The sequence below is a fragment of the Tursiops truncatus genome, chromosome 3 (assembly GCF_011762595.2).
Source record: "Tursiops truncatus isolate mTurTru1 chromosome 3, mTurTru1.mat.Y, whole genome shotgun sequence".
Lineage (NCBI taxonomy): Eukaryota > Metazoa > Chordata > Mammalia > Artiodactyla > Delphinidae > Tursiops > Tursiops truncatus.
This window is the reverse complement of record NC_047036.1, coordinates 165833041-165857759: the sequence shown is the minus strand read 5'-3', so window position 1 is coordinate 165857759 and position 24719 is coordinate 165833041. Positions and strand designations below refer to the sequence as shown.

Sequence of the window (24719 nt, the reverse complement as noted above, 5' to 3'; positions counted from 1 at the left end):
AATGAGGGTGTGCCAGCCATCCAGGAGAGGCACGATCTGGGGCTGGAGCATTGGATGGGAAGAGGGAAGCCGGGTTTGACAGATATCCCACAGGAAGAATGGACAGGATTTTAGGCTGATGGAGATAGGAAGGGGGCATGAATCAGAGGGAGGAGACTGCGATGGACAGGGCCCATCAGGGGACCTCAAGTTGGAGACCACGTCACCTTCCCCTCTGCAAACCTGGTCCCCAAGGTTCCTGAAATTTGCAAACCTCTGTAAATGTTTGTTCAGTGAATGAGTGAGTGAGAGAAGGAGGGAGAGAGTTAGGGACCACAGCAGGGGTGAAACAGGATGAAGGGGCCTCAGGGAGACAGATTCCGGGTGGATCCCAGAAGCGACCTGCAGGACTGGCTCAGAAGGGCCTTCTGGGTCTGCTGCGCTCTCCTCACTAAATTTTCTGCCCCTCAGGAGCGAGGACAGAGCGGGGAAGATGGAGAGAAGTGACAGGAGTGCCAGGGTGAAGCGCAGACTGAGTTCCCTCCGATGTCGAGTCACCAGGCAGAAGGAGAAGGTCAGGGGGCCGTGCCGGGGGTGGGGGTTGGGGGAATCCCCCTCTGCCTTCTGCTGCTTGTCAGGGTGCCCCTGGCTCCAGATCTCTATGCTTCGAGGCGAGACTGGATGCACAGGGCATTCTAAGGCCCACCTCTGTCCCCAACAGGGGAAGAGCCCAGTGCTTCTGAAAGACAAAGGACAGGATGCTCGAGAGCGGAAAGAATGTGTCAATGGGCACCAGCTGGCTCAAGGAACCTTCTCTGGCCACTCCAGCTGCCCGCTGTGTGGCAAACCTTTTCTGAACTCTGGTAAGTCTGCTGGCCCAGCCCATCCCCCTGGATGGCAGCCACTTCCTCTCCTTCACTTCCCCTAAATCATTCTCATGGTATCCTTCTCTCTTTGCATCCTCGTCCTATTTCACCCTTTCTAAGCTCGGACCAACCCTGGCTTCCTGGATGTTCACCAGGAATCCATCCCTAAGAGCAGGGACCATTTGGTTAGCCTGGGCGCCCCCCTCCCCGCCGCCGCCAAATTCCCTTTGAGTCTCAGCTTTCGTCGTTGCAAAAATCCTTTGGCAAAATCCAGACTCGGGCAGTATATTAGTTAGCTAGGGCTGCGTAACAAAGTAACACCATCTGGTTGGCTTAAACCACAGAAATGCATTGTCTCACAGTTCTGAAGAAGTTCGACATCAAGGTGTCAGCAGGGCCAGGCTTCCTCTGAAGGTGCTAGGGAAGGGTCCACCCCAGGTGTCTCTCCTGGCTTCTGGGATTCTGGTGGCTTGTGCCAGCAGAACTATAATCTTCACACGGCATTGTCCCTGTATGCCTGTCTACGTCTGAAATTCTCCCTTTCCTAAGGACGTCAGTCACATTGTATTAGGGGCTGACCCTACCGTAGTATGATCTCATTGAACTAAATAAAATGGCAATGACCCTATTTCCAAATAAGACCACCTTCTGATGTACTGAGGGGGGTTAGGACTATAACGTATGAATTGGGGTCGGTGGGAGGAGGCACTATCAGCCCGTAACAGGCAATTTCCTGCCTCCCGGGGCTGTCTGGGGGGTAATGGTGTCTGCTCAGGAAAAAGTACTGGGTTCCAGAGGCCTTGGAGGGAGATGACTCTGGCCTTTTCTGAGATTTAGCGTATCACCTTTTTGAAAACAAATCGGGCTTTGTAAGGGAGAGAGAAGAGGCACCGGCAACTGCTTGTTAGTTGCAAATTCAGGCTGGTGCAGGGTTCCTCAGCCTTGGCCCAGTTGCTATTGGAGGCCTAGTAATTCTTTGCTGGGGGAAGGGGGAGCTATTTTGTGCATTGGAGGACGTTGACCGGCATCCCTGGTCTCCACCTACTAGATACTTATTACCCCCCCATCCCATGAGTCATGACAACCAAAAATGTCTCTAGATGTGGCCAAGTGTCCCCTGGGGGCTAGGATTGTCCCCAGTGAGAATCACTGCAGAGGGCCGTAGAGAACTGGCCCCAGGATGGGCTGTGCCGTGAGAGCTGTCCCTCCACCTGCAGGGCAGCTGCCTCCCTGTGACCTGAGCCACAGGTTTTGCATTTCCTCCTTGCCCGGCCCCACACATGGGCATCTTCCTTCTTCCTGATTCCTCCCTCTTTCCGGAGCACTGTTTTTGCTGGTGGTGGGACTGTTGCCTGCTCTTCTCAGGGGTGTCCCCTTCGGAGCTTTCTCTGCATTGGAAGATTTCCAATCCGCTTCCTGACACATGGCCTCAGTTTTCAGCTGAGGCCACCTGGGCTTTGCCAAGTCTTCAGCATCTTAAAGTCCTTTTAAGCAGCAGGTGACTTCCTGTTTCTGTTGACTTCCTAATCTCTTCTTCTGGGGGTCAGGGGTGAGGTCTGCTGGATACAGGGACTTCCCTGGAGAGCCAGGATCAAGCCCCCACGGAGCTGTATCTGAGGCATCAAATTCAAGGGGCAAGTGGGAGGTTGGCAGGAGGAAGAATGAGGTCAAAGATCCGGGACTGGGCCATGGACAGTACAGAAATGCATCCACGCTATAATGGCAGGGTTGAGTATTTTGCAGCACGTTCTCAAAGCTGAAAATATTTACCTTACGGTTCTTTATAGCCAAAGTTTGCCGATCCCCGAGCTAGCTTTCCCAGCAGCAAGGAAGACCCAGGGAAGTGACTTACAGTAGCCAACAGATCAATGAACCCCTTACACATCTGACCTTGAAGATGAGGGTTCCAACAGGGACTCATTTCCTGAAGGTCACTTTACAATCACAGAAGACTTTGTACAAATAGAGAGTAACATTACTATGCTGAGCAGATACAATATCCCAAACACCAAGTCCTTTAAACAGATTTCCTCATTAATCTTCACAACTCTGTAAGATAGGCACTAGTATTCCCCCTTTCTACAGATGAGGAATCTGAGGCCCAGAGGAGTTAAGTTCTTGCCAAAGGTCACACAGCAGGGTCTGAACTCAGAGCCTGAGCCCCTGATCACCAATCCACTGCCACATGACGCCATTTAATATTTTTTTAACTTTTTTTTTGATGTGGACCGTTTTTAAAGTTTTTATTGACTTTGTTACAATGTTGCTTCTGTTTTATGTTTTGGTTTTTTGGCCGCGAGGCATGTGGGATCTTAGCTCCCCGACCAGGGATCAACCCCGCACCCCCTGCAATGGAAGAGGAAGTCTTAACCACTGGAGCACCAGAGAAGTCCCTATTTTTTGTTTAATAAAATTAATTTTTAATTCTTTTAGTTGTACCAAAGGCAAAATTTTATAGTTTAAAGGAAAATTAAATTACAGATACATGAGAACCAAAAGTTTAATATACCAAAGACACTCTGTTGTTTGACGCACTTAATGTCAATATTTGGGGCAATTTTTAAGGTTTTCCCACCAAAAAACGGCATTAATAATAGCTCTGTACAATAATATTTAGAGTAATAGGAAGATGAAAACACTTTCATACCATATTTTTGCCAGCTGTTCTAAAGACAGCAAACACGTGCTCAGTTGGTTTTCCTTCGCTTTGAAATAAGCTACCGGTAATTCTAAACCAGGCAAAAATGTATTGTTGCTGGATGGAATACAAGCGGTCATCCTTGCAAAAATGTTTTGCAATGAGTCCTTGGCTTCTATGAAAGCCCTAAAATAGTAAACGAGAGACTAGAGTTTATTTTCAGATTCTGTGACTGGCTTCCAATAATCTTTTATCAGTAGACTTACAGGCAAAATACCAGGTACAAAGGATCAGATTCCATTCTTTGGTATAAGCATGAAACTGTTGTGGATTGCTGTCCGTGGCTAGCATAAAGCAACGAATTACCACGCGTAGAATGCAATGCAAGGCAGGCAGGAGGGATAACTTAAATGTTTTGTTACTTCAAAAAGACCAGACCTGGGACTTGTAAGTGGAATCTTTTGCTGCATTTTGGCATTATACCCTAACTTAGGATATACAACTATCTATCTGAGGACTCCCCTAACCCTCCAGTGGGCGGCAGATCCCTTTTCTCCCCGAAACTTTTCATTTTATTTTTTTAACTTTTTTTATTTCTCTTAATTTTTTTTTTTTTTTTTTTTTTTTGGCTGCGCTGGGTGTTCATTGCTGCATGCGGGGTTTCTCTAGTTGCAGTGAGCAGGGTCTACTCTTCGTTGCGGTGCGCAGGCTTCATTGCGGTGGCTTCTTTTGTTGCGGAGCACGGGCTCTAGAGCACGTGGGCTTCCGTAGTTGTGGCTCGTGGGCTCTAGAGCGCAGGCTCAGTAGTTGTGGTGCTCGGGCTTAGTTGCTCTGCGGCATGTGGGATCTTCCCGGACCACGGCTCGAACCCGTGTCCCCAGCAAGTGAGTCCCCAGGAAGTGAGTCCCTCAATCCAGCCTACTCTCAGGATGGCCGGAGTCAAGTTCCACCTCCTGGAAACATCATTTGACTTTCGGGACAACCCTTTGAGGTCAGGGAAGATTGGAGCTCGTGTCGCGGAAATGATGTGGCTAGCACTCAGCGTGGCCCCTGGTACTTACAGGCAATGGTAGCACCTACTGACATCATCATTATTTCTTGTTGTTGAGGAGGCAAAGCTAGCATCTAAATCACAGACCCTAACCCTGGGCTCTGACCACAGCCCCACACCTGTCTAAGGAAGCATGTGAGGCCAGAAAGGCTGTGTCTCGCTCCCAGCAGGCGGAGAGCAGGCACTGCCCAGGTATAATTCGTCACAAGCCTACCTCCCATCGCAGGTATTCAAAGCCAGATGTTACTGACTTAAGGAAACAGCCTCACAGTAAGTTCAACAGAACAGTGAATGAGTCACGCTCCAGGTAATTATGGAAGGTGCGTCTCCAGGGTAAAGCTGAGATGCTTTCCTAGAGACCAACCCCGCTGATGGAACACAATTCCAGACAGTCCTGTTCCTGGCCTTGACCTCTGAGGTCCCTCCGTGGTCTGACCCCGCCTACCCCTCCACCCTTCTCTCCCACTACTCAGCCACCGGGATTGCCCGCCACCGCCGCCCTGAAGTCTTGTGGCTGCCTGTGCCCATCACCTGCACCTTGCTCACTCAGCACTGTTCCTGGAACTCCCTCTGCCACTTAACTCTTACTCACTCTCTAAAACAAAGCGAAGGGCCACCTCCCCAGGAAGCTGGCATTAGGTGACTGTAGGTTCTGAGCGTCTCTGAGGCCAATTGCTGTCAGCCAAGGGCCATTTTGTCCCCCTAAAGAACATTTGGCAATATCTGGAGACATTTTTGGCTGTCAGGATTAGCAGTGCTATTTGCATCTAATGGGAAGAGACCAGGGTTGCTCAATACCCTCTGATGCACAGAAGCCCCTGACGACAGAGAATTATCCAGCCCCCATTGTCATTAGTACCAAGACTGGGAAATGCAGCTATAGACATATAGCTCCTTAGCTCTTAGCAGAGTCCCTGGCCCATGATAAGGACTCAAAAAAATGCAGAAAATGGTTGGATGGATAAAAGGAAGACAAGAGACACCTCTCCTTCCTGACAGGCCCCTTGGAAAGGTTTTAGGGGAGAACTTTGTCAACCTGAAGATTTCTATAACCCAGGGGGCTATAGAAATAAGGCTCATGCCATTCTTCCTGCTTAGAATCGTCAATGGCTCCCCATTGCCTTTGGGATAAAGTCCAAAAGTCATAGCAATTCAGAGAGTGAACATTTACAGATCCATCGAGATCTCGAAATACCTGTGTCTGGGCTTCTGACCTCAGTTGGGGTGGGGTATCTGATGGCCTCAACTGGGGTGGGGTTCTTGCACTTCTGGGCTCCCCAACTCCCTGGATATGCTCCCTCTCTTGATCATGAAGCCTAAACTTAAAGTGAAGGCAGGTCACTTGGGAACTTTGCCACCCAGTTTCTGAACTGAGAGCTCTCAACCACAGATTGTGTGTGTTTTGAGATGAGTTTGGTTTGACCTGGTTGAACAACCAGGCCTTAGGTGAAAGGTGCTTGGCTTCTCTCCTGGTTCCTGCCCACCCCCTCCACTTATGGGGGACCTGGGTTAGACAAGAAGCCTCAGGACCCGGATGGCTGATGGCACCTGAGGGGTGCTGACACTTGGAGAGACATCTGGCGTGGCTACAGGTGTCTAAAAACATCTGTGTGGGGGTGTCTGGCATGTGTTTCAGACTCTGAACACCTGTTTGGGGGTATCTGATAGCATCTGTGTTGGAGGGTGTCTGAAAGTGTCCATGTGCGGTATGTTTCTGGGTGTTTCTGGGTGTCTGAAAGCCTGTTTGGGGGTGTCTGATGGCTCCTGGATGAAGGTGTCCGGTACTTTTGAGATATTTGGCGTGTTTTTCAGATTTTGAATCGTTTGGGGGCATTTAACAGACCTACGTGGGTGTCTGACCTATTTGAGGGTGCCTGAAAGCGAGTATCTGATGGCATCTGCCTGGGTGTCTGGTATGTGTTTGGGGTATCTGGTGGTACCTATACTGGGGTGTCTGGGACCACTCGAGAGATATATGACTCATTTTTCCAAGATCTGTAATCTTCATTTCCTGTAATCTATGCTGCCACGTCTTCACAGGAGACAGCCCTGTTCTCTCCATTTTTCGTACTCTCCCCTCTCAAACTTCTCGTCCCCGGACTCATCCCCCTTAGATGTCCCCAAGCTTCCACTGTACCCCAACTCCCGCATCCAGACACCCCCAACTCCCCAAGCCGCCCCCCCCCAGTACCGCTATCTTCTCCCAGGAAACCCGTCCCGGTTCCGCTAATCACCCAGGCCCCCGTTGACCCCACAAAACGCCCCTCAACCCCGCTGATCTCTCCTTAAGATCCCCTCTAAGCGCCCCCCAGTCCCACAGATACCCCAGCGCCCCACTGACCCCCTCCCCAAAAAAGCCCCCCACCCCGCAGATTTCCCCTCAGGATCGCCCGTAGCCCCCTTGCTCCACTAACCCGCCCTTCAAGGATCACTCTCACCCTCCTCGCAAATACTCTTCAGTCCCCTCGCCCCGCGTAAACCCGAGCGAACGACTCCTGCCTGAGGCCCCAGGTACAGCTTCAACCCAAGTCCTTAGTTACCCGGACCCACCGATCCTCGCGGCCACGCCCCCTTCCGGGCCCACACCCTCTAGTCCGCCCTCCGGGGCGGAGAAGCGCGTGCGCACCTCGCCCGCGCGGCTTCCCGCTTCCGGCTCCGGGCTGAGGGCGGCAGTGGATCCCGGGAGGCCGGGCGGCAGAGGCGGCCGGGACACTAACGAAGCTGCGGGCGGCGAGTGACCAGCGGGGGACCGAGGTGAGGCCGGCGGGGCGGGGCTGAGGAGAATGGGGTTCGGGCCCCGAGGAGGCGCCGTCGGGGCCCGGGGGCGGCGTCGGGCGCTGGACCCCCGGGGCTGCCTGGGCTTCGGGCCCGGCCCCCATGGGCTCGTCCAAACTGGCGGGCGGGTCCTGAAGTGCAGGCTGCCTCTTTCGTGCATGTGGGCTGTGTTTGGCGAATGCAGAGTGCAGACGATGCCCGCCGGTTCTGTCCGAGCCCCAGCGCTTGGGCGGTGCAACCTCCGTGGTTCAGCCGGGAAAGGACACGGGTTCTAGGTTCTGGAGCTCCCCGGGGCAGGACCTGGGATGTGGCGATAACCATAAAAATACCCAGCACCGGGGGGACTTGAAGCCTCCGAGCAGCACTTATTCCGCGGAGCAGACGTCCTCCTGACAATTGATCGTTGGGGTAACAAAAACATACGAAGTGTGTGTGCTTTGGGTCTTTCTTAGTTCTCTCTCCAGTTTCTCTCTTGTGGGAGAATTTAGATGGTGCGGTGCAGGAATGAGAGGCCGTTGGTCCTTGCACGGTTTGTTGTAGCTGTCCTCTTGTCTTTTCTACCTGGCGCTCTGTTGAGATCGAAGCGGTAGAAGAGATGGCTGGCCCAAGGGGTCAAAAGTGTTCGCGAAGTTTTACCACAGAAGCGAAGAACACAGCTTTTCCCCCTTTTGCCTCCGTTCGGGGAGAGTGGAACTCCAGCCAGGAGCGAGGAAGGGCGGGTCCCTTCTTGTTGACCAGAGAGAGTTCAGGACAGGTGAACAGCCCTATGGCCAAGGGTGATCTGGGGATGATTTTGCAGGTATCCGGGTGAATGAGTAATTCTGGAGCTGTACGGAGAAGTGTCCAGAGCCCAGGCTTGAGTGTCAAATCAGATCTGGGTTCTGGTGCCAGTTTCCACCACTAAGTCTCAGTCTCCCCACCTTTAAACCAGGAATAAGGATTGGTTGGGGATTTGATGGGGTCATATGTGTAAGGTGCATGGCACAGCGCCTAGCATATGGTGAATGCTCAATAAATGTTATATACTCCGTGCATATGGTATGCCCCCAGGCCTGTATTTTAATTTTAATTTTTTTTTGAAGTACAGTTGATTTACAAAGTTGTGTTAGTTTCAAGTGTACAGCAGAGTGACTCAGTTATGTATATTCTTTTTCAGATTCTTTTCCATTATAGGTTATTACAAGATATTGAGTATAGTTCCCTGTGCTATACAGTAAGTCCTTGTTGTTTACCTGCTTCATATATAAACAGGTAAACAACAGGTGTGTATATGTTAATCCCAAATTCCTGGTTTATCCCCCACCCCCGCCATCCCCTTTGGTAACCATAAGTTTGTTTCCTATGTCTGTGAGTCTACTTCTGCCTCCTAGATAAGTTCATTTGTATCATTTTTTTTAGATTCCACATATAAATGATATGCGATATTTGTCTTTTTTTTAATGTTTATTTTATTTATTATTTATTTTTGGCTGTGTTGGGTCTTCGTTGCTGCGCACGGGCTTTCTCTAGTTGCGGCGAGCGGGCGCTACTCGTCATTGCAGTGCACGGGCTTCATTGTGGTGGCTTCTCTTGTTGCAGAGCATGGACTCTAGGCGCACGGGCTCAATAGTTGTGGCGCACGGGCTCAGTAGTTGTGGCACACGGGCTCAGTTGCTCAGCGGCATGTGGGATCTTCCCGGACCAGGGTTCGAACCCGTGTCCCCTGCATTGGCAGGCGGATTCTTAACCACTGTGCCACCAGGGAAGCCCTGTCTTTCTCTTTCTGACTTACTTCACTTAAATATGATATTCTCTAGGTCCATCCCTGTTGCTGCAAATGGCATTATTTCTTCCTTCCTTCCTTCCTTCCTTCCTTCCATCCCAGGCCTGTATTTTTAAGTTGACATTCCAAGTAATAAAGAGTCTGGAAAGTTTGAGCATCTCGGTTGTTTGGACTGGGTCAGAGTTTTATGCTTTATCAGTAGCTTGCTAGCTCTATGGCTCAAGCCCTTTTGAGTGGGAAAGAAAAAAAAAAACACATTGCTCTAAATCCAGTAAGAGCATACAGCCGGCGGGCATACTAAAGTTAATTCTTGTAAATTTAACTTGTTTGGGGTTTGTATCGCTTATGTCCCTTTTCAATGGCATACCTGAGAGAAAGGAGAAAGGGATTCTTTGGTTCCTTTCTTTCTCTTTTTTCCTTCAGTCGACTTGAGAATGCCCCCACGCTGAAAGTTGTGGTGGCATGTACGTTGTTCCTGGCAGAAACTGTGGTATAATTTTCATTCTTGTCACACAGTAACGATTACAGCTGGCTGCAGGGCCCGTTGCCCATGTCACCAGCGCCCGGGACTAGGGCTGTAGTCACCAGCTGTGCCTCCCTGGGTGTTTACCTTCCACGTGTTTAGCATATTTCTGATCCTTGTGTCAAGGTCTCCTTCATTTTTCTTCACTCATCCTGGGTCCTGTTTCCATTTCCTCAAATTCCATCGATGACTTTTTAAACACTTTCATCTAAACATTTTCATCGGGACTCTCTTAAATCATTTTAAGCCCAGAGGTCTTTGTTACGTCCAGCCCAATCACTGTTTCTTTGTTAGTTAAACTTTACTTTTCCCCTGAAAGTGGCGAAGAGCCGCTCTGTTTTGAAAACCCTCTCTCCAGGTGCAAAACAATTCCAGTCACAGTTCTGGAGCGGCCCGGTAGGAATTTTTTTGGAGGAGGAATGTGGCTGACGGGGGAGGGGCAGAGTGATTAAAATAATGTCCTTGTGGAAGTCTCAGGGAAAGGACCCCTGCAGCTATGCTCATTTTTTGTGTGGTTAAAATTGCCTTGGGTGTAAACTAAATTCTACTGGCGTTTCTCTGCTTTTGTTCTTAGGTAGATTCATAGTTTCCACCGAGATTAAAGTAGTGTTTGGTTACATTCAAAGTAGCAAATACACAGCCGACTTGCCACCGTGTCTTGAAAAAATAATGTTCTAAAGGTTTAATTTAGAGTATTTACGGTTAACACATTGTGGGTGGTTACATTTTATTTTATTTTGTTTTCATTTTTTTTTAATGGCTGCGTTTGTTGTTTCACGGGAGCTTTCTCTAGTTGCAGCAAGCAGGGGCTACTCATTGCGATGGCTTCTCGTGTTACGGATCACGGGCTCTAGGTGCACCGGCTTCAGTAGTTGAAGCATGCAGACTCAGTAGTTGCGCTGCATGGGCTCAGTAGTTGTGGCGCATGGGCTCAGTAGTTGTGGCGCACGGGCCTAGTTGCTTCGCGGCATGTGAGATTTTCCCAGGGCAGGAATCAAACCCGTGTCCCCTGCATTGGCAGGCGGATTCTTAACCACTGTGCCACCAGGGAAACCCTTGACCTGTTTTAGACTTCAGACCTCCAGAACCAAAAGAGAATAGATTTCTGTTGTTCTCAGCCAGCGTTTGTGGTAGTTTGTTACAGAAGCAATAGGAAAATCGTGCACCTGGTTTTCCTTCTCATTTGACTTGGGAGCCTCCTATGCACACCCCTGCGCCATCTCATTTCCCTTTCCGTCTGTCCTTCTACCACGGAAGCTTCTAACATTCCAGGCTTTTTAACATTCCCCAGCAAGCCGCTGTCACCCCACCTTCGCTGACCTGCCCTGCAGCCCCTTCTCTGCACACATAGCCGTGAGCACCGTGAACACAGAGGTGGCAGCAGGGAGCTCAGATCTGCTTCGGTGATATTGGAGGTGCAACTAAAACTCTCTAATCCTCAGTTTCCTGTCTATCAAATTAGAAACATAATACCACTCCTTATTTCCTAGGGTTGTCATTGCGTGTGGAGTGCTTCTGCAGTGTTTGCGTGTGTTCGTTCATTCCTTTATTAATTCATTCAGCAGATTATTACCTGGCACCCTCTGTGAACCAGGTCCTAGGGTTACAACAGCAAACACAACTTTGCTTTTTTTTTTTTTAAATAACTTCTTTCATAACAAATATATATCTACATATATATACATATATATATATATATATATATATAGTATTTTTCTTCAACGAAGTACAACCACAGTGGTCTCCTCCAGAAATCCGAGGCCCAATTATAAGTCACACCTGGTAAATCAGTGCTTCTAAATTTGTCACCAGGTTCCCCCTGCACCCCCTCCCCGCTTATGATCAGGAAGCTAAAACCTTCCTTGTGGTGTTTCTCCCTCTTCTAGAATATTCCCAGAGCTCTGATCAAAGGGGAAGGCCCCCAGCTTCCCCACCTGCTGGGGAGAGCTCTGCCATCCGCAGGGTCAGCCATTCTGCTGCTGCTGTTTTTAATTGGGATATTATAATTCATATACCATAGCATTCACCCTTTTAAAGTGTATGAGTCAGTGGTTTTTAATATAGTCACAGAGTTGTGCAACCATCACCACTAATTCCAGAACATTCTCATCACTGGAAAAGGAAATCTCCTACTCATTAGCAGTCACCCCCCATTTCCCTGTCCCCAGGCACAAATCTGTTTCCTGTCTCTATGGATTTTGCCTGGACAACTGATCTCTAGTCAGTAAGCAGAGGGAATTCTCTGGTGGTCCAGTGGTTAAGACTCCGCGCTTCCACTGCAGGGGCGCGGGTTCCATCCCTGGTCGGGGAACTAAGATCCCACATGCCGCAAGGCAAGGCCAAAAGATAAACAAACAAACAAACGAAAAGCAGAAACGGAGTTAAGGTGAAATCTGAAGGCCTTCTAGATGGTAAAACTAAACACTGTCCCCGGAGAGTTTTAAAAACTGGGGTTGCTTTCCGTTGGTCTGGAAGTTTCGCCTTGTAGATGGGCGTGGATAGGGGGGCTTCTGGGACACTGTGTGTTTGGTTTTGACCACAATCATAATGAAAACTACCATTTTACACAGTGATGCCATAAGCATGCGCACACGTGCGCACACACACACACACACACACACACACACACACACCCCATGGGATCCAAAGTTTTACTCTGGTAGTTTCTATTCTATTTTATTATAAGCTGTCTTCCCAATTCATGAATGGGCCTGGTCCTCAACTGGTCCTCAATGTCAGAATGCCACACCGGGGTCCCAGTGCACCAGACGGTAAAAAAATGTTTAGAAAAGGATGAAGCACTTGGTGACACAATAACTCTGACTTTTGAGGAACTGTATTAGTTTCCTAGGGTTACTGTAACAAATGACTACAAAATGGGTGGTTTAAAATGACAGAAATATATTCTTTCGTGGTTCTGAAGGCCAGAAGTCTGAAATCAAGGTGTGTGCAGGGCCATTCTTCTTCAGAAGGCTTTAGGGAAGGATCCTTTCTTTTGATGGACTCTTTCAGCTTCTAGAGGTGGCCAGAGGTGATCTTTGGCTTTGGCCAGCTTTTTTTTTTTTTTTAATTGAAATATAGTTGATTTACAATGTTGTATTAATTTCTACTGTACAGGAAAGTGATTCAGTTATACATATATATACATTCTTTTTCATATTCTTTTCCATATGGTTTATCACAGGATATTGGATATAGTTCCCTGTGCTATACAGTAGGACCTTGTTGTTTATCCATCCTTCTGCCTCCATCTTTTTTTAAAAAATAAATTTATTTTATTTATTTTTATTTTTGGCTGTGTTGGGTCTTCATTGCTGCATGCGATTTTTCTCTAGTTGCGGTGAGCAGGGGCTACTTTTCGTTGCAGCGCTTTGAAATTGCGGTGGCTTCTCTTTTTTTTTTTTTTTTTTTTGAGGTACGCGGGCCTCTCACTGTTGTGGCCTCTCCCATTGTGGAGCACAGGCTCCAGACGCAGCCTCAGCAGCCATGGCACGCAGGCTCAGCGGCCATGGCTCACAGGCCTAGCTGCTCCGCAGCATGTGGGATCTTCCTGGACCGGGGCACGAACCCGTGTCCCCTGCATTGGCAGGCGGACTCTCAACCACTGCGCCACCAGGGAAGCCCCGCGGTAGCTTCTCTTGTTGCAGAGCACAGGCTCTAGGCACATGGGCTCAGTAGTTGTGAAACGCAGGCTCAGTAGTTGTGACTCGCAGGCTCAGTAGTTGTGACTCGCAGGCTCAGTAGTTGTGGCGCCCGGGCTTATTTGCTCCGCAGCATATGGAATCTTCCCGGACCAGGGCTCGAACCCGTGTCCCCTGCATTGGCAGGCAGATTCTTAACCACTGCACCACCAGAGAAGCCCCTGCCTCCATCTTCACATGGCCTTCGCCTCTCTGTGTGTCTGTCTGTCTCTGTATCGGTGTGTCTCTCTGCGTCCAAATCTCCCTCTTCTTTCCCTTATAAAGACACCGTCCTTTGGATCTAGGAGGGCCCACCCTAAATCCAGGATGATCTCATCTTGAGATCCTTGGCTTGATTACATCTGCAAAGACCCCGTTTCCAAATAAGGCCACATTCTGAGGTTCCGGGTGGACATGAATCTGGGGGGGACCCTATTCCACGCCCCTCAGGAACTTTCTATTTCCAGTGACGTGTAAATGAGAACAAGTTTACAGGGGTTATTAGTACTTCATTCTTACACTCTTTAGAACACATTGTAATTTTCAGGTATTTTAAAGCTAAGTGTTGAACTTCGGCTCACTCTCAGGAACCCAGTAAGTAAGAAGAGGAAAGAGGAGATCTTCAGGAAAACTAGTTCCTTGTTGGCAGCTTCTAAATCTGAATCTGCTGTGAATATAATTTGCTACAAAGTATAAAGAGGTGCCTGATACGTTACAGTGGGTCAAAATGTTTGGCTAGTTGCCTGTACTCTGAATAACTCCTCCTTCTCCGTGCGTTCAAATACCACCCTCATCAAATACACAACTCTTGTACCTTAGAGAGGGAGAAGAATGTTCCGTCTGCCTAGCCCTGCACCTAGCTTACATAAGTACATGAAAGTGTTCTCTTCCTGACCTTGAGACATGAGATATATTCAAATATATTCGAGCTCACACCGTGGCAGCACTAAAAGGAATACTAATGAAGGTTTTGCAAGGTTCTGGAATTTTCCTAATATAGGAGCTGGTTAGAGCTGGCATTCTTAGGACGGTGAGGATCTTGAGATGGTCAGAAACCCACCTCGTACCTGTTTGCTGCCAGCATGGGCTATTTCAGGGCTCTGGAATTCAGTAATGACTCCACACAGTTAAGCCACTTTGCTGCTTCCCTTATTCCATTCCCTTGTGTGTGTCGGGGATTAAAAATGGGAGCTTCCCATGCCCCGTGAGCCCTGCTGGGTGCATCTTGATTGTTGGGAATAGGCCCTTGTTTCCAAAACAAACCAACTAGATACAGTAGACCAGGGCTCAGCAGACTTTTTCTGTAAAGAGCCCGATAGTATATACTATAGTCTGCAGGTCACACAGCCTCGGTCACAGCTACCCAACTTGCTAAGGCAGCCCCAGACTACGTGGAAATAAGTGGGCATGGCTGGGAGTCAGTAAAACTTTATTTACAAAAACAGGTGGCTGGCCCGCAGGCCAGAGTCTGCCACGCACTACAGTAGACTCATGACTTTTCCTGTTCTCTTTCTAGGCCCGTGACTCTGATCTTGTAAATTTGGCGAGGGACACAGGTGCAGGGGGGACAGGAGTTCCTCGCAGGTGTGAGTTTACACTGAGAACTCCCCATGGAGGGTCTCGCTAAGCCTCACCTACCCCTCAGACCATTTTGGTTGTCCTGTGACAGAAATGCAGCGCCCTTGAATAATTTCCCAGGCCATTGCAAGCAAACAGGTTTTGTTTTTTTTTTTCCTGGCATTGTAGGTGCAAGTTTTTCTTTCCTCCCTTCCGCCTTTAACAGAATGCTTTTTATCTGCTGAAAGAGAAACCCACTGGCCTCTGTCAAGTGTTTGATTTCCTCTGCCCTCCTTCCAGCCACCTCTGCTAACATTTGCTCTGTGTTTCCTGCATTGAAGGTTTTGAAAATAGTAATAATATATAATAAGGCCAGTTGGGGTTTTCTGGAAGATTTCAGATGTGTAGTAGCTACACCTGAATTAATCTTTTCAAAATCATCTGTTTTCATTGACAAGTTTTTCAGTCATGTCATTTTGATTTCTGGACAGTCAGCTGAATTAACATAATTGTTTAAAACACGCCAGTGATGAAAAGCCGGCTGCCCTTCTTGGCGGGGCCTGAGGGGGTGGAATGGTTTTGCTGGGCCCAGTACAGCATCTGGCCTCGTACTCAGAGGGACGAGAAATACTTACCCACGAGGCATATGCTCCCTGTGGATGAGACTGAAGGTGCCTCCTTCCTGACACCAGAAAGTAGTGTGAAATGGAGCAAAGGGGAGTGGATAAGCTCTGGGACAAGCCTGGACAGCGCAGGGGTGTCTTCCTCATGTTCTTTCCCAGCTGTGTTCTTACCAAAGTGTCAAGGTCATACCTCTGTCCTCCCGACCAGATTTGCCCTTTTTCAACCTCATGTTGGAAGGCCATTTCCGTTGGTGGTCCATGTCATCCTTTAGGTGTGATTCTTACTAGTTTACTCTTTTTTTTTTTAATCACTATAGAATTTCTTTTTAATTGAAGTATAGTTAATTTACAATATTGTGTTAGCTCCAGGTGTACAGCAAAGTGATTCAGAAATATATGTGTGTGTGTGTGTGTGTGTCTGTGTGTGTGTGTGTCGGTGTGTGTCTGTGTGTGTGTGTGTGTCTGTGTGTGTGTGTCTGTGTGTGTGTGTGTGTGTGTGTGTGTCTGTGTGTGTGTGTGTGTGTGTGTGTGTGTGTGTGTGTATCTCACATCTTCTTTATCCATTCATCTGTTGATGGGCACTTGGGTTGCCATGTCCTGGCTATTGTAAATAGTGCTGCTGTGAACATTGGGGTGCATGCGTCTTTTTGAATTAGACTTTTCTCTGGATATATGCCCAGGAGTGGGATTGCTGGATCATATGGTAACTACTAGTTTACTCTTGGTAAAAAGTTCCAGGGACACCCCCGCCTCCCCGCTCCCCCCCATGCAGTGGTTAAACTTGTTCATCAGAATGCCTCACAACACTAAACGGAGCGATTTTTTCCACTTATTTCCATGAACCATCCTTGCCAAATGCTAAGGGAGCTCTGAGGAGTGAGCACCACAGGGTGCCTTCCAGGCCACTTACAGAACACTATGGGGGTCCCTGGGTGTCGGAACCAGTTCCTCGGCGAAGCTCTCAGGGTCCCAACCATCACGCAGGATAGCTGTCGGTAGAGAAGGAGGAATGAAGCTCTTAAGTGCTGTTTGAGTGTCTCCTGCAGCTCTAGTTTTGCTTTTTTTTTTTTTTAAGGAAACATTTTAACCATTTTTAAGTATAGATTCACATTGCTGTACACCCATCCCCTCCACCCATCTCCTGGACTTTCTCATCTTCCCAAATTCTGTCCCCATGAAACACTGACTCCCCAGGCCCCTGTCCCCCACCATTCTACTTTCTGCCTCTAAGAATTTGACTACACTGAGTCCCTCGTAAACATAAAATCATGCAGTATTTGTCCTTTTGTGACCGGCTTATTTCACGGAGCATGATGTCCTCACCCAGGTGTAGCAGGTGTGAGCATTTCCTTCCTTTTTAAGGCTGGATAACATTACATTTTACGAATATATCACATTTTGTTTATCCATTCATCTGTCAGCGGACACTTGGGTTGCTTCCACCTTTTGAGTGTTGTGAATCATGCTGCTATGAACATGGGTGTGCAGGTATCTATTTGAGTCCCTGCTTTCAGTTCTTTCGGGTCCATACCCAGAAGTGGGATTGTTGGATCATATGGTAATTCTATGTTTGACTTTTCTGAGGAACTGCCACACTTTTCCATAGCAGCCGCACCATCTTGCATTCCCACCGGCAACACATGAGGATTCTAGTTCCTCTACATCCTCACCAACCCTTGTTATTTTCCATTGTACCATCCTAGTGGGTGTGAAGTGGCATCTCATTGTGGTTTTGATTTGCATTTTCCTAGCAGTAAGGATGTTGAGCATCTTTGCACGTGCTTATCGGCCATGTCTGTATCTCCTTTAGAGAAATGTCTATTCCCGCCCATTTTTGAATCAGATTGTTTGTTTTTTAATCGTTAAGTGGTAAGACTTCTCTACACTCATTGCATCTGACACCAGAGGGTTGTAAGAACTTAAAAGCAAGTCTTAGATACCCATGACCTCTGACATCTCCAGGCATTCCACCAGAAGACTGGTGTCTGGTAAGTATGGTCCCAGGCCTGGGAAGGAAGCAGAAGAATTGGCCCAGGGCAGTCGCCCAACTAGAGACCAGCCAATCCGCTGTCATCCCCCTGTCCCCCAGAAGAGTAGGTTATCAGAGCTGAAGTCATGAGCCTGAAAGCCAGCATGAATCATTAGGAAGAAATGGTGTCACATCAGCCTCATTTCCTCTTCTGGCAGGTGACCGTCTAGTCAGTAGACCAGGAAAACGGGGTGGAATGTGGGGAGATGGGAAGCGTCAGATCGGGTCCTGGACATCATTCTTGGGGGCAGAAGTGAGAAGCACACAGAGATGTTAAGATAATTCTGAGCTCATCACCATTTAGCCAGGCTTATAACTAGTTGGATGAAAGTTCCCAAACGGCGTTAATTAGTAAGTTAATTAGAGGGAGATGGCCCCCCGGGTTCCATCCTCTGCTCTGTCCACCAGCCATTTACCATGTAATTTTTTTTTTTTAATTTATTTTGGCTGTGTCTGGTCTTCGTTGCGGCATGCGGGCTTTTAGTTCCCTGACCAGGGATCGACCCCACGTCCCCTGCATTGGAAGGCAGATTCTTTACCACTGGACCACCAGGGAAGTCCTTACCATGTCATTTAGAAAAGCAAAGATGTGGAAAGTTTGCTTATCAAAGCTGGAGGGGTGGCCTCCATCTCTGTGTAGTAGAATCGGGGCCCCCAAATCTCAGCGACTGAAATAGTTAGCTGAAGCCAGCAAGGTGGGCTTCGGGGCAAGGAATGTTTCGATTCCCACGCCTGGATCTAACTCTGCATTTCCTGGCCTGGACGCCATGGACATTGGGGGCCAGCTGATTCTCCGTGGTTGGGATGCTGAACAGCATCCTTGGTGGTGACCCACTTGATGTCAGGAGCACCCCCCATAACCCCTGGTAGTAATGATCAAAAATGTGTCCAGATGCTGCTAAATGTCTCCCAGGGATCTGAATCAACCACTGGTCTCAGTAAGCAACTGTGGAAATATAGGATGGGAAAGGAGGAATGACAGCCTGTGAGAAAACAACCTAGAGATTTCGGTTGATAATAATAATAATAGTTTGAACCAGTGGTTCTGAGATGAACTACTCCTCACCCCCCTTTCCTGTTCCGGTACTACTTGCAACAAAGCAGAGCCCCTCAGGCCTGTAATTTCCGTGTCTTGTCCCGTTCAGTCTCCAGGCAGCTCTGCAAAGCAGTCTCCCTAGCCCTGGAATCTCGTAAACTCCTTGGCTTCGGGTACCGTCCTCTTCCCAAATCTCCATCCCTCTTCTAGACCTGTCTCCTGAGCGCCCCACACCTGTGTCTAGCTGCCACCTGCCATCACCCCGAGTCCTCCCAAGCAGCTGGGGTCAAACCCGCCACTGCTCCCCCCCACCCCGGCCCTAAGTCTGCCCTGCCTGTCCCCCACCCCCAGGTCAGTGGTCCTGGCACCCTCCACCCTCGGCCCCTTCCAGTCTGCTGCCCGCTTGCATCCGCTACTTCCAGAGGCAAATCTGAACTAATAACCTCATGCATAAACCTTTCTGTAGCTTCAGTTTCAAGGATAAAGTATAACCCCCAGGGGCCCCCTAAGGCCCACCACAGAACCGTTGCGCACAAGGCATCCCCTCCCCGACTGCCCCTCCACCCCACTTTGTTTCTCCTCGTTTCTCCTCTTCTAAACCACAGACCAAGCATCTCCCTTACTTGCCTGCCTCTCTCTCTCCCTCCCTCGAACAAATATTTATTGGGCATCCACCCTGCACCAGGCCCTGTGCCTATCACCGACAACAGAGAGATCCCCAGCTGCGTGGAGTTTCCTAAGTAAAACATGAGAATGCAGCACCCTCCTCGTTATTTGTGGATTCTGTATTCACGCACTCGCCTACTGGCTAAAGTTTCTCTGTAATCCCCCCACGTCAGTGCTCACAGAGCTTCCTCCGCCATTCAACAGCGCTCCGGGCTGAGGTTGAACTGCACACTCGGCCTTCCCGCCTTCCCCTTCCCGCCTTCTGCCGTCTCAGCTTGTTCTGTAAACAAGCATCCTTTTTGTGGTGTATTTAGTGCCACATTTTCTGCATTCTTGTGCTTTCTGTTGGCAATTGCGCTGTTTTGAAAATGTCCCCCAAGCCTAGGGCTGAAGCGCTGTCTAGTGTCCTAAGCCCAGGGAGGCCGCTAGGCTCCCTCTTGGGGAAAACACGTGTGTTCCACGAGCTCTGTGAGTTACAGAGCTGTTGGCCACGAGTTCAGTGTTAATGAGTCAGAGATATATATTCAGTAAGTCGCCTTTCAACAGAAACACACATCACACGAGGTTCTGTATTAATGGCTTGATGAAAATATGACCAGAGGCTCTTGGAATCTAACCCCAGATTTGCCCTAGAAGCAACGGCTCGGTAACCACTAACTCAGTGTTCGCAACAACTTTATAGACGTAACCAGTGCACGAGTGGGTGCAGAAACCTCCCAGATTGGGCCTCCTTGACCTTCCCCTTCACTTCTGCCCTGCAGGTGTGTCTTCTCTCCAACCACGTTTGTCCCCTGCACCCCAGGGGCAACTGCAGCCTGGGATCCCCAGCCACTGTACAGGGAACTCCTCATCCCCAGCCTGTCTCGGGAGCACACCCTTGCCCTGAATTGGAGGCCCTGCCATGCCTGCTGCAGGACAGGCATCTGTCTCCGAGTCTTACTCTCCCGACCCTTGCTCCTCCAAGCCCCTTTTCACTCAGGACTCCTCATTTCAAGGAGCCACCCCAGCTTTTCCCCATGCTCTGGACCAGCCAGCTGGGGTGTACAGGTGTGGGACATGAATGAGTCACACGGGGGATCTGGGGCAGAGCCTGCCCTGGTGGTCCTTACCTTGTCAGTACGGGTTTTCTGAACTCCACACGCTGCACGCTAGGTGGCTGCCCACGGGAGGACCGAGCCCAGCCCAAGGCCTCACCTCCAGCCTGTGAGCACTCAGAGATGATCAACTCATCACAGAAGGCCAGCATTTATTTCTAAAAGCCATATGCCTTCAGTAGTTAGCTTAAAGTGGATAAATGTACTTTTATTTGCCTGTCTTTTGGTGTAGATCCAACAGCCTTTCCAGCGATGGAAATTTGTCATGTTTCTTGAAACCAGACCTATGGTAGAGACTCTGCTCTCTAATTTCCATTTAATCAGAAATTTAAAGAAACCTCCGGCCATCCAACTGCTGAATCCTTTGAAATAATTTTAGATTTACGAAGGGTTAAAAAAAAAAGATCATGCAGGTATTCCCTGGCAGTCCAGTGGTTGGGACTTGATGCTTTCACTACTGGGACCCAGGTTCGATCCCTGGTCAGGGAACTAGGATCCTGTAAGCCACGTGGCACAGCCGAAAAGAAAAAAAGATGGTGCAGAGAGTTCCCATATACCCTGCACCCAGCTTCCTAGCGTTAACTTTTTTTGTTTTATTTATAAATGTCATATGACCATTGCAGAAAATTTGGAAAATAGAAAAATGGGGGAAAACACCCAAAATCCCTTGCAGCTACAGTTAATTTTCATTTTGTTGTATCACCTCCCAGGATTTTCTTTCTTTACCCCTGTTTTCCTGCAGGGTTGTCCTTGTCGGTACAATCATTTGAAAAAACAGTTTGGTGATGCATATCTAAAATCATAAAGCATTTCTAACCTTTGCCTCCGCAATTCTGTCCCTTTGAGACGTGTGTGTGTGTGTGTGTGTGTGTGTGTGTGTGTGATTGGAATGCATACATCTGACAACAGGGAAATGATTAAAGCAATACTTGAAAAGACCATAGCAGCATGCAAAACGTGGAACGTTGGTATATTCACCGTGATGACAGCTGTCATCGTATACACCCAGGCAAATAAAGATCGGGGCACAGTGACATTTGTAAATGATGGCAAGAATATTGGCCAATTTTCCTTTTCTTTTAATTTTTCCTTTAAAAAATTTTTTAAGTTCACTCCTGTACTAATAATTGAGGGATCAAATTCAGGTAACAGTGACATAGGTGACATTTTTTCATGAGCCCTTACCAGTGTTTCATAAGGGCCGTTTCTTATCAGCCAGGAATCTTTGCAGGTGAAGAGTTTGTACCACATTTGTTCTTCAGGACCATAACATGCAGCTGGCTGGATTTATGCCCAAGAATGTTCCGCTTTTTTTTTTTTTTGCCCCTCAGATGACTCACCACTAGCAGTTTGCCTCAGTTAGTTCTTACCTTTATTAAAGAAGAATAATTTAAAAAAACACCATCTTGGCATTAGATATTAATCAGAAATGTGCCTTATTTATCGATGGACTAATTAAGCCAGTGCCCACCCGCCCCCCCCCCACAAAAAAAACCTTTGAGGTTAAGGTTTATTAAGAACGCTCGCTAAGGGCTTCCCTGGTGGCGCAGTGGTTGGGAGTCCTCCTGCCAGTGTGGGGGACATGGGTTCGAGCCCTGGTCCGGGAAGATCCCACATGCCACGGAGCAACTGAGCCCGTGCGCCACTACTGAGCCTGCGCTCTACAGCCCTCAGGCCGTAGCTACTGAGGCCCGTGCGGCTGGAGCCCAAGCTCTGCAGCGGGAGAGGCCACCGCAGTGAGAGGCCCAGGCACTGCGGTGAGGAGTGGCCCCTGCTCACCGCAGCTAGAGAAAGCCGCACGCAGCAGCGAAGACCCAATGCAGCCAAAAATAAATAATAAATAAATAAATAAATGTATTTTTAAAACAAGAACACTCGCTAAGAATTCACTCCTAGGCAGTACACCAGCTACTTAATTGACATCTAGTGATTTGGGCACTAAAATCTAGCTCTCTGCCTGACTGTCCCATGCCAACCTCATTTTTTCCCTTATGCAAAATCAGAGTAATATTTTTCTACACATCTTGTCACCGAAATTATGCTAGACTGCTTGAGGTATCATGGGGACGGATTGGCCCATTTCTGCCGGGATAAAGGTCTCACATGAATAGTTCCAGTTAGCGTATATTTTGTGCCGCGAAGTGTCCCTGACTCTTAGATGGCCCGGAAGAAAAAGCAGCTTCGAACTGTTTTCATGGAGGGGTGTGGTTTCTCCCCACGCATCTGAGTTTTTCCTTAGTGAGCCGTCAGAACTGTTTAATCAGAGGTCACCTCGCAGTGTGGAAAGGTTCGGAAGAGCCTTCTGCGTCTCTCAGGATTCTGGGGCTGGAGGAGCCCGAGGGAGACCGGGTGCTGATCTGGGCGGTTAGAGATGAGACCACTCACGGCCCCGCCCTCATCTTTCCCCTGACAAGCTAGAGGCCACCTGGCCCATCACCCCGCTTCCAGTCGGGTAGTGGGGTTCCGTCTGGCCTGCTTGCAGACACAGAACTTTAAAACCTGCCAGGAGGGAATTCCCTGGCGGTCCAGTGGTTAGGACTCTGAGCTTTCACTGCCGAAGGCCCGGGGTCGATCCCTGGTCGGGGAACTAAGATCCCACAAGCCACACAGTGTGGCCTAAATAAATAAATAGATAAAAATAAAAATAAATAAACTCTGCTAGGAAAGCCCACCCTCTGGGGCCAAGGGCAGTTGTGTCTGCCCAGTTCCCAAGGGTGGGAGTGTCTCTGGGCACCGTGCAGAGGAGGAGAGCTGTCCTCATGAAGTCAGCCAGGGTAGCAAGAGGGCCACGGAGACCCCAGGAGAAGAGTGGGCTTGGGCAGGGGGAGGTCAACTTTCAGGGCACACAGGACGGGACAGGTCCTGTTGGGGTGATGCTGGCTCAGTAAACGACAGGTCTGGGGGTGAGAAAGTGCACCTGGGGTGGGGGGCGCGGTGGGCAGGGAGTTCATCAAGAGAGGAGCCGTGAGGGTTGGCAGACCCTCATTTCGTTCCCCCACCTTCCAGCAGAGCCCAGTCTGTTTCGTGGAGATTTTTTTGTTTCTTAAGTGGAAAGGTGACAAGTTGTCTTTAAAGTGAAATAGCCAAGGACGGGCTCGCACCCGACCCCTGCAGGCCTCACCCTTGGGTGTCTGCCCTTGACCTTCCTGGCAGGGACCAGGTCTTCCTGTGTACCTGTGCCATGCGCACAGAGATGGCCGGTGATGTCACTCAGAGATGAGTGACACCCGACCCTCACCCTGACGAGGTCAAGGTTTGATGGGGCCTGAGGCAATGAGATGAAAGCAGTGTGTGTAGGGGGGTGGGGGGCAGGTAACGGAAGCGCACTGGAAGGCCTAGACCACGGGGGTGGGGAGCAGGGCAGGGCAACCCAGAGGGACTCTGACCTGGCCCCAAAGCTGGCCGAGCAAAGGGGCACCTGGGCCAGGGCCTCCAGGGCTCCCCAGTGCTGCATGACAGCACAGTTGGGGTACAGGGTGCAATTGGTGGCAAAAGGTGAGGCCTGGGAGGGCCCTGAACCCTGGAGAGTCCGGCACAAGCAGGCCAGGGAGTTAGGACTTTATACCAAAGCCATGGGGACGCTGATCAGGTGTGTGGGAAGCTGCACAGGCAGCAGGTGGGGAGGGACCGGGGTGGCAAGTCTGGATGGGCAGCCAGCCAAGGAGGTCACAGCCTTGGCTCAACGGCCAGGACTTGTCCCGCTGGCACAGAGGGAGGGCCCTGCACAGAGGGGAGGAGGCTCCCAGAGAGCACGGGGGAGGAGCCCCGGGGACAATGCAGGGAGAGAATGAGTGTGGGCGGAGGGGAAGCCACCTCTCCTGGGAAGTGTGTCAAGTCCAAGTTCCCTGGTGGGGGGAGGCCATGTGCTCCCAGCTCACCACAGTGCTCAGCAGAGCTCTTTTTTTTTTTTTTTAATTATTTTTTGGAGTATAGTTGATTTACAACATTGTGTTAGTTTCTGCTCTACAGCAAAGTGAATCAGTTATACATATACCTATATCCACTCTTTTTTAGATTGTTTTCCCACATGGGTCATTACAGAGTACTGAGTAGAGTTCCCTGTGCTAGTTATCTATTTTATATATAGTAGTGTGTCTATGTCAATCCCAATCTCCCAATTTATCCCTTCCCCCTGCCGCCAGAAGAGCTCTTTTGAGTGGATCTAAAGTATCTGAGAATCCAGACCCTCGACCCTGCTTGCAGAGTGCGACCCACTAAGCTCCCCAGCAGCTGGGGATAGAGTGGTCGACCGGACAGTGGCCTGCTGTCAGGAAGCTTCCAGACAGTCTGTGCTATGCTGGGGGAAGATGGACTGTGGAAACGAGGGGTGGGGGACCCAGCTGCTAAGAATTTATCCCAGGAGAGTATCCATTGCTGATGAAGTATGTCACGCAGATGTCCATCACAGTTTAATTTACAACCACGGGAAACATTGGAAAT

At 49.2% G+C, this 24719-nt stretch overlaps 1 protein-coding gene across 6 annotated transcripts in view; it reads left to right on the top strand.

Moving 5' to 3' along the window:
* The window catches only part of ARHGEF18 (Rho/Rac guanine nucleotide exchange factor 18), a 93801-nt gene that overhangs the window by 26867 nt on the left and 42215 nt on the right, over window positions 1–24719 (top strand). For all 6 annotated transcript variants that reach the window (XM_033854506.2, XM_033854508.2, XM_033854509.2 and 3 more), the window contains 2 exons: window positions 451–553; window positions 701–842. In XM_033854506.2, coding sequence (XP_033710397.1) covers window positions 451–553; window positions 701–842 — 245 coding nt within the window. The remainder of the gene's footprint in view (window positions 1–450; window positions 554–700; window positions 843–24719) is intronic.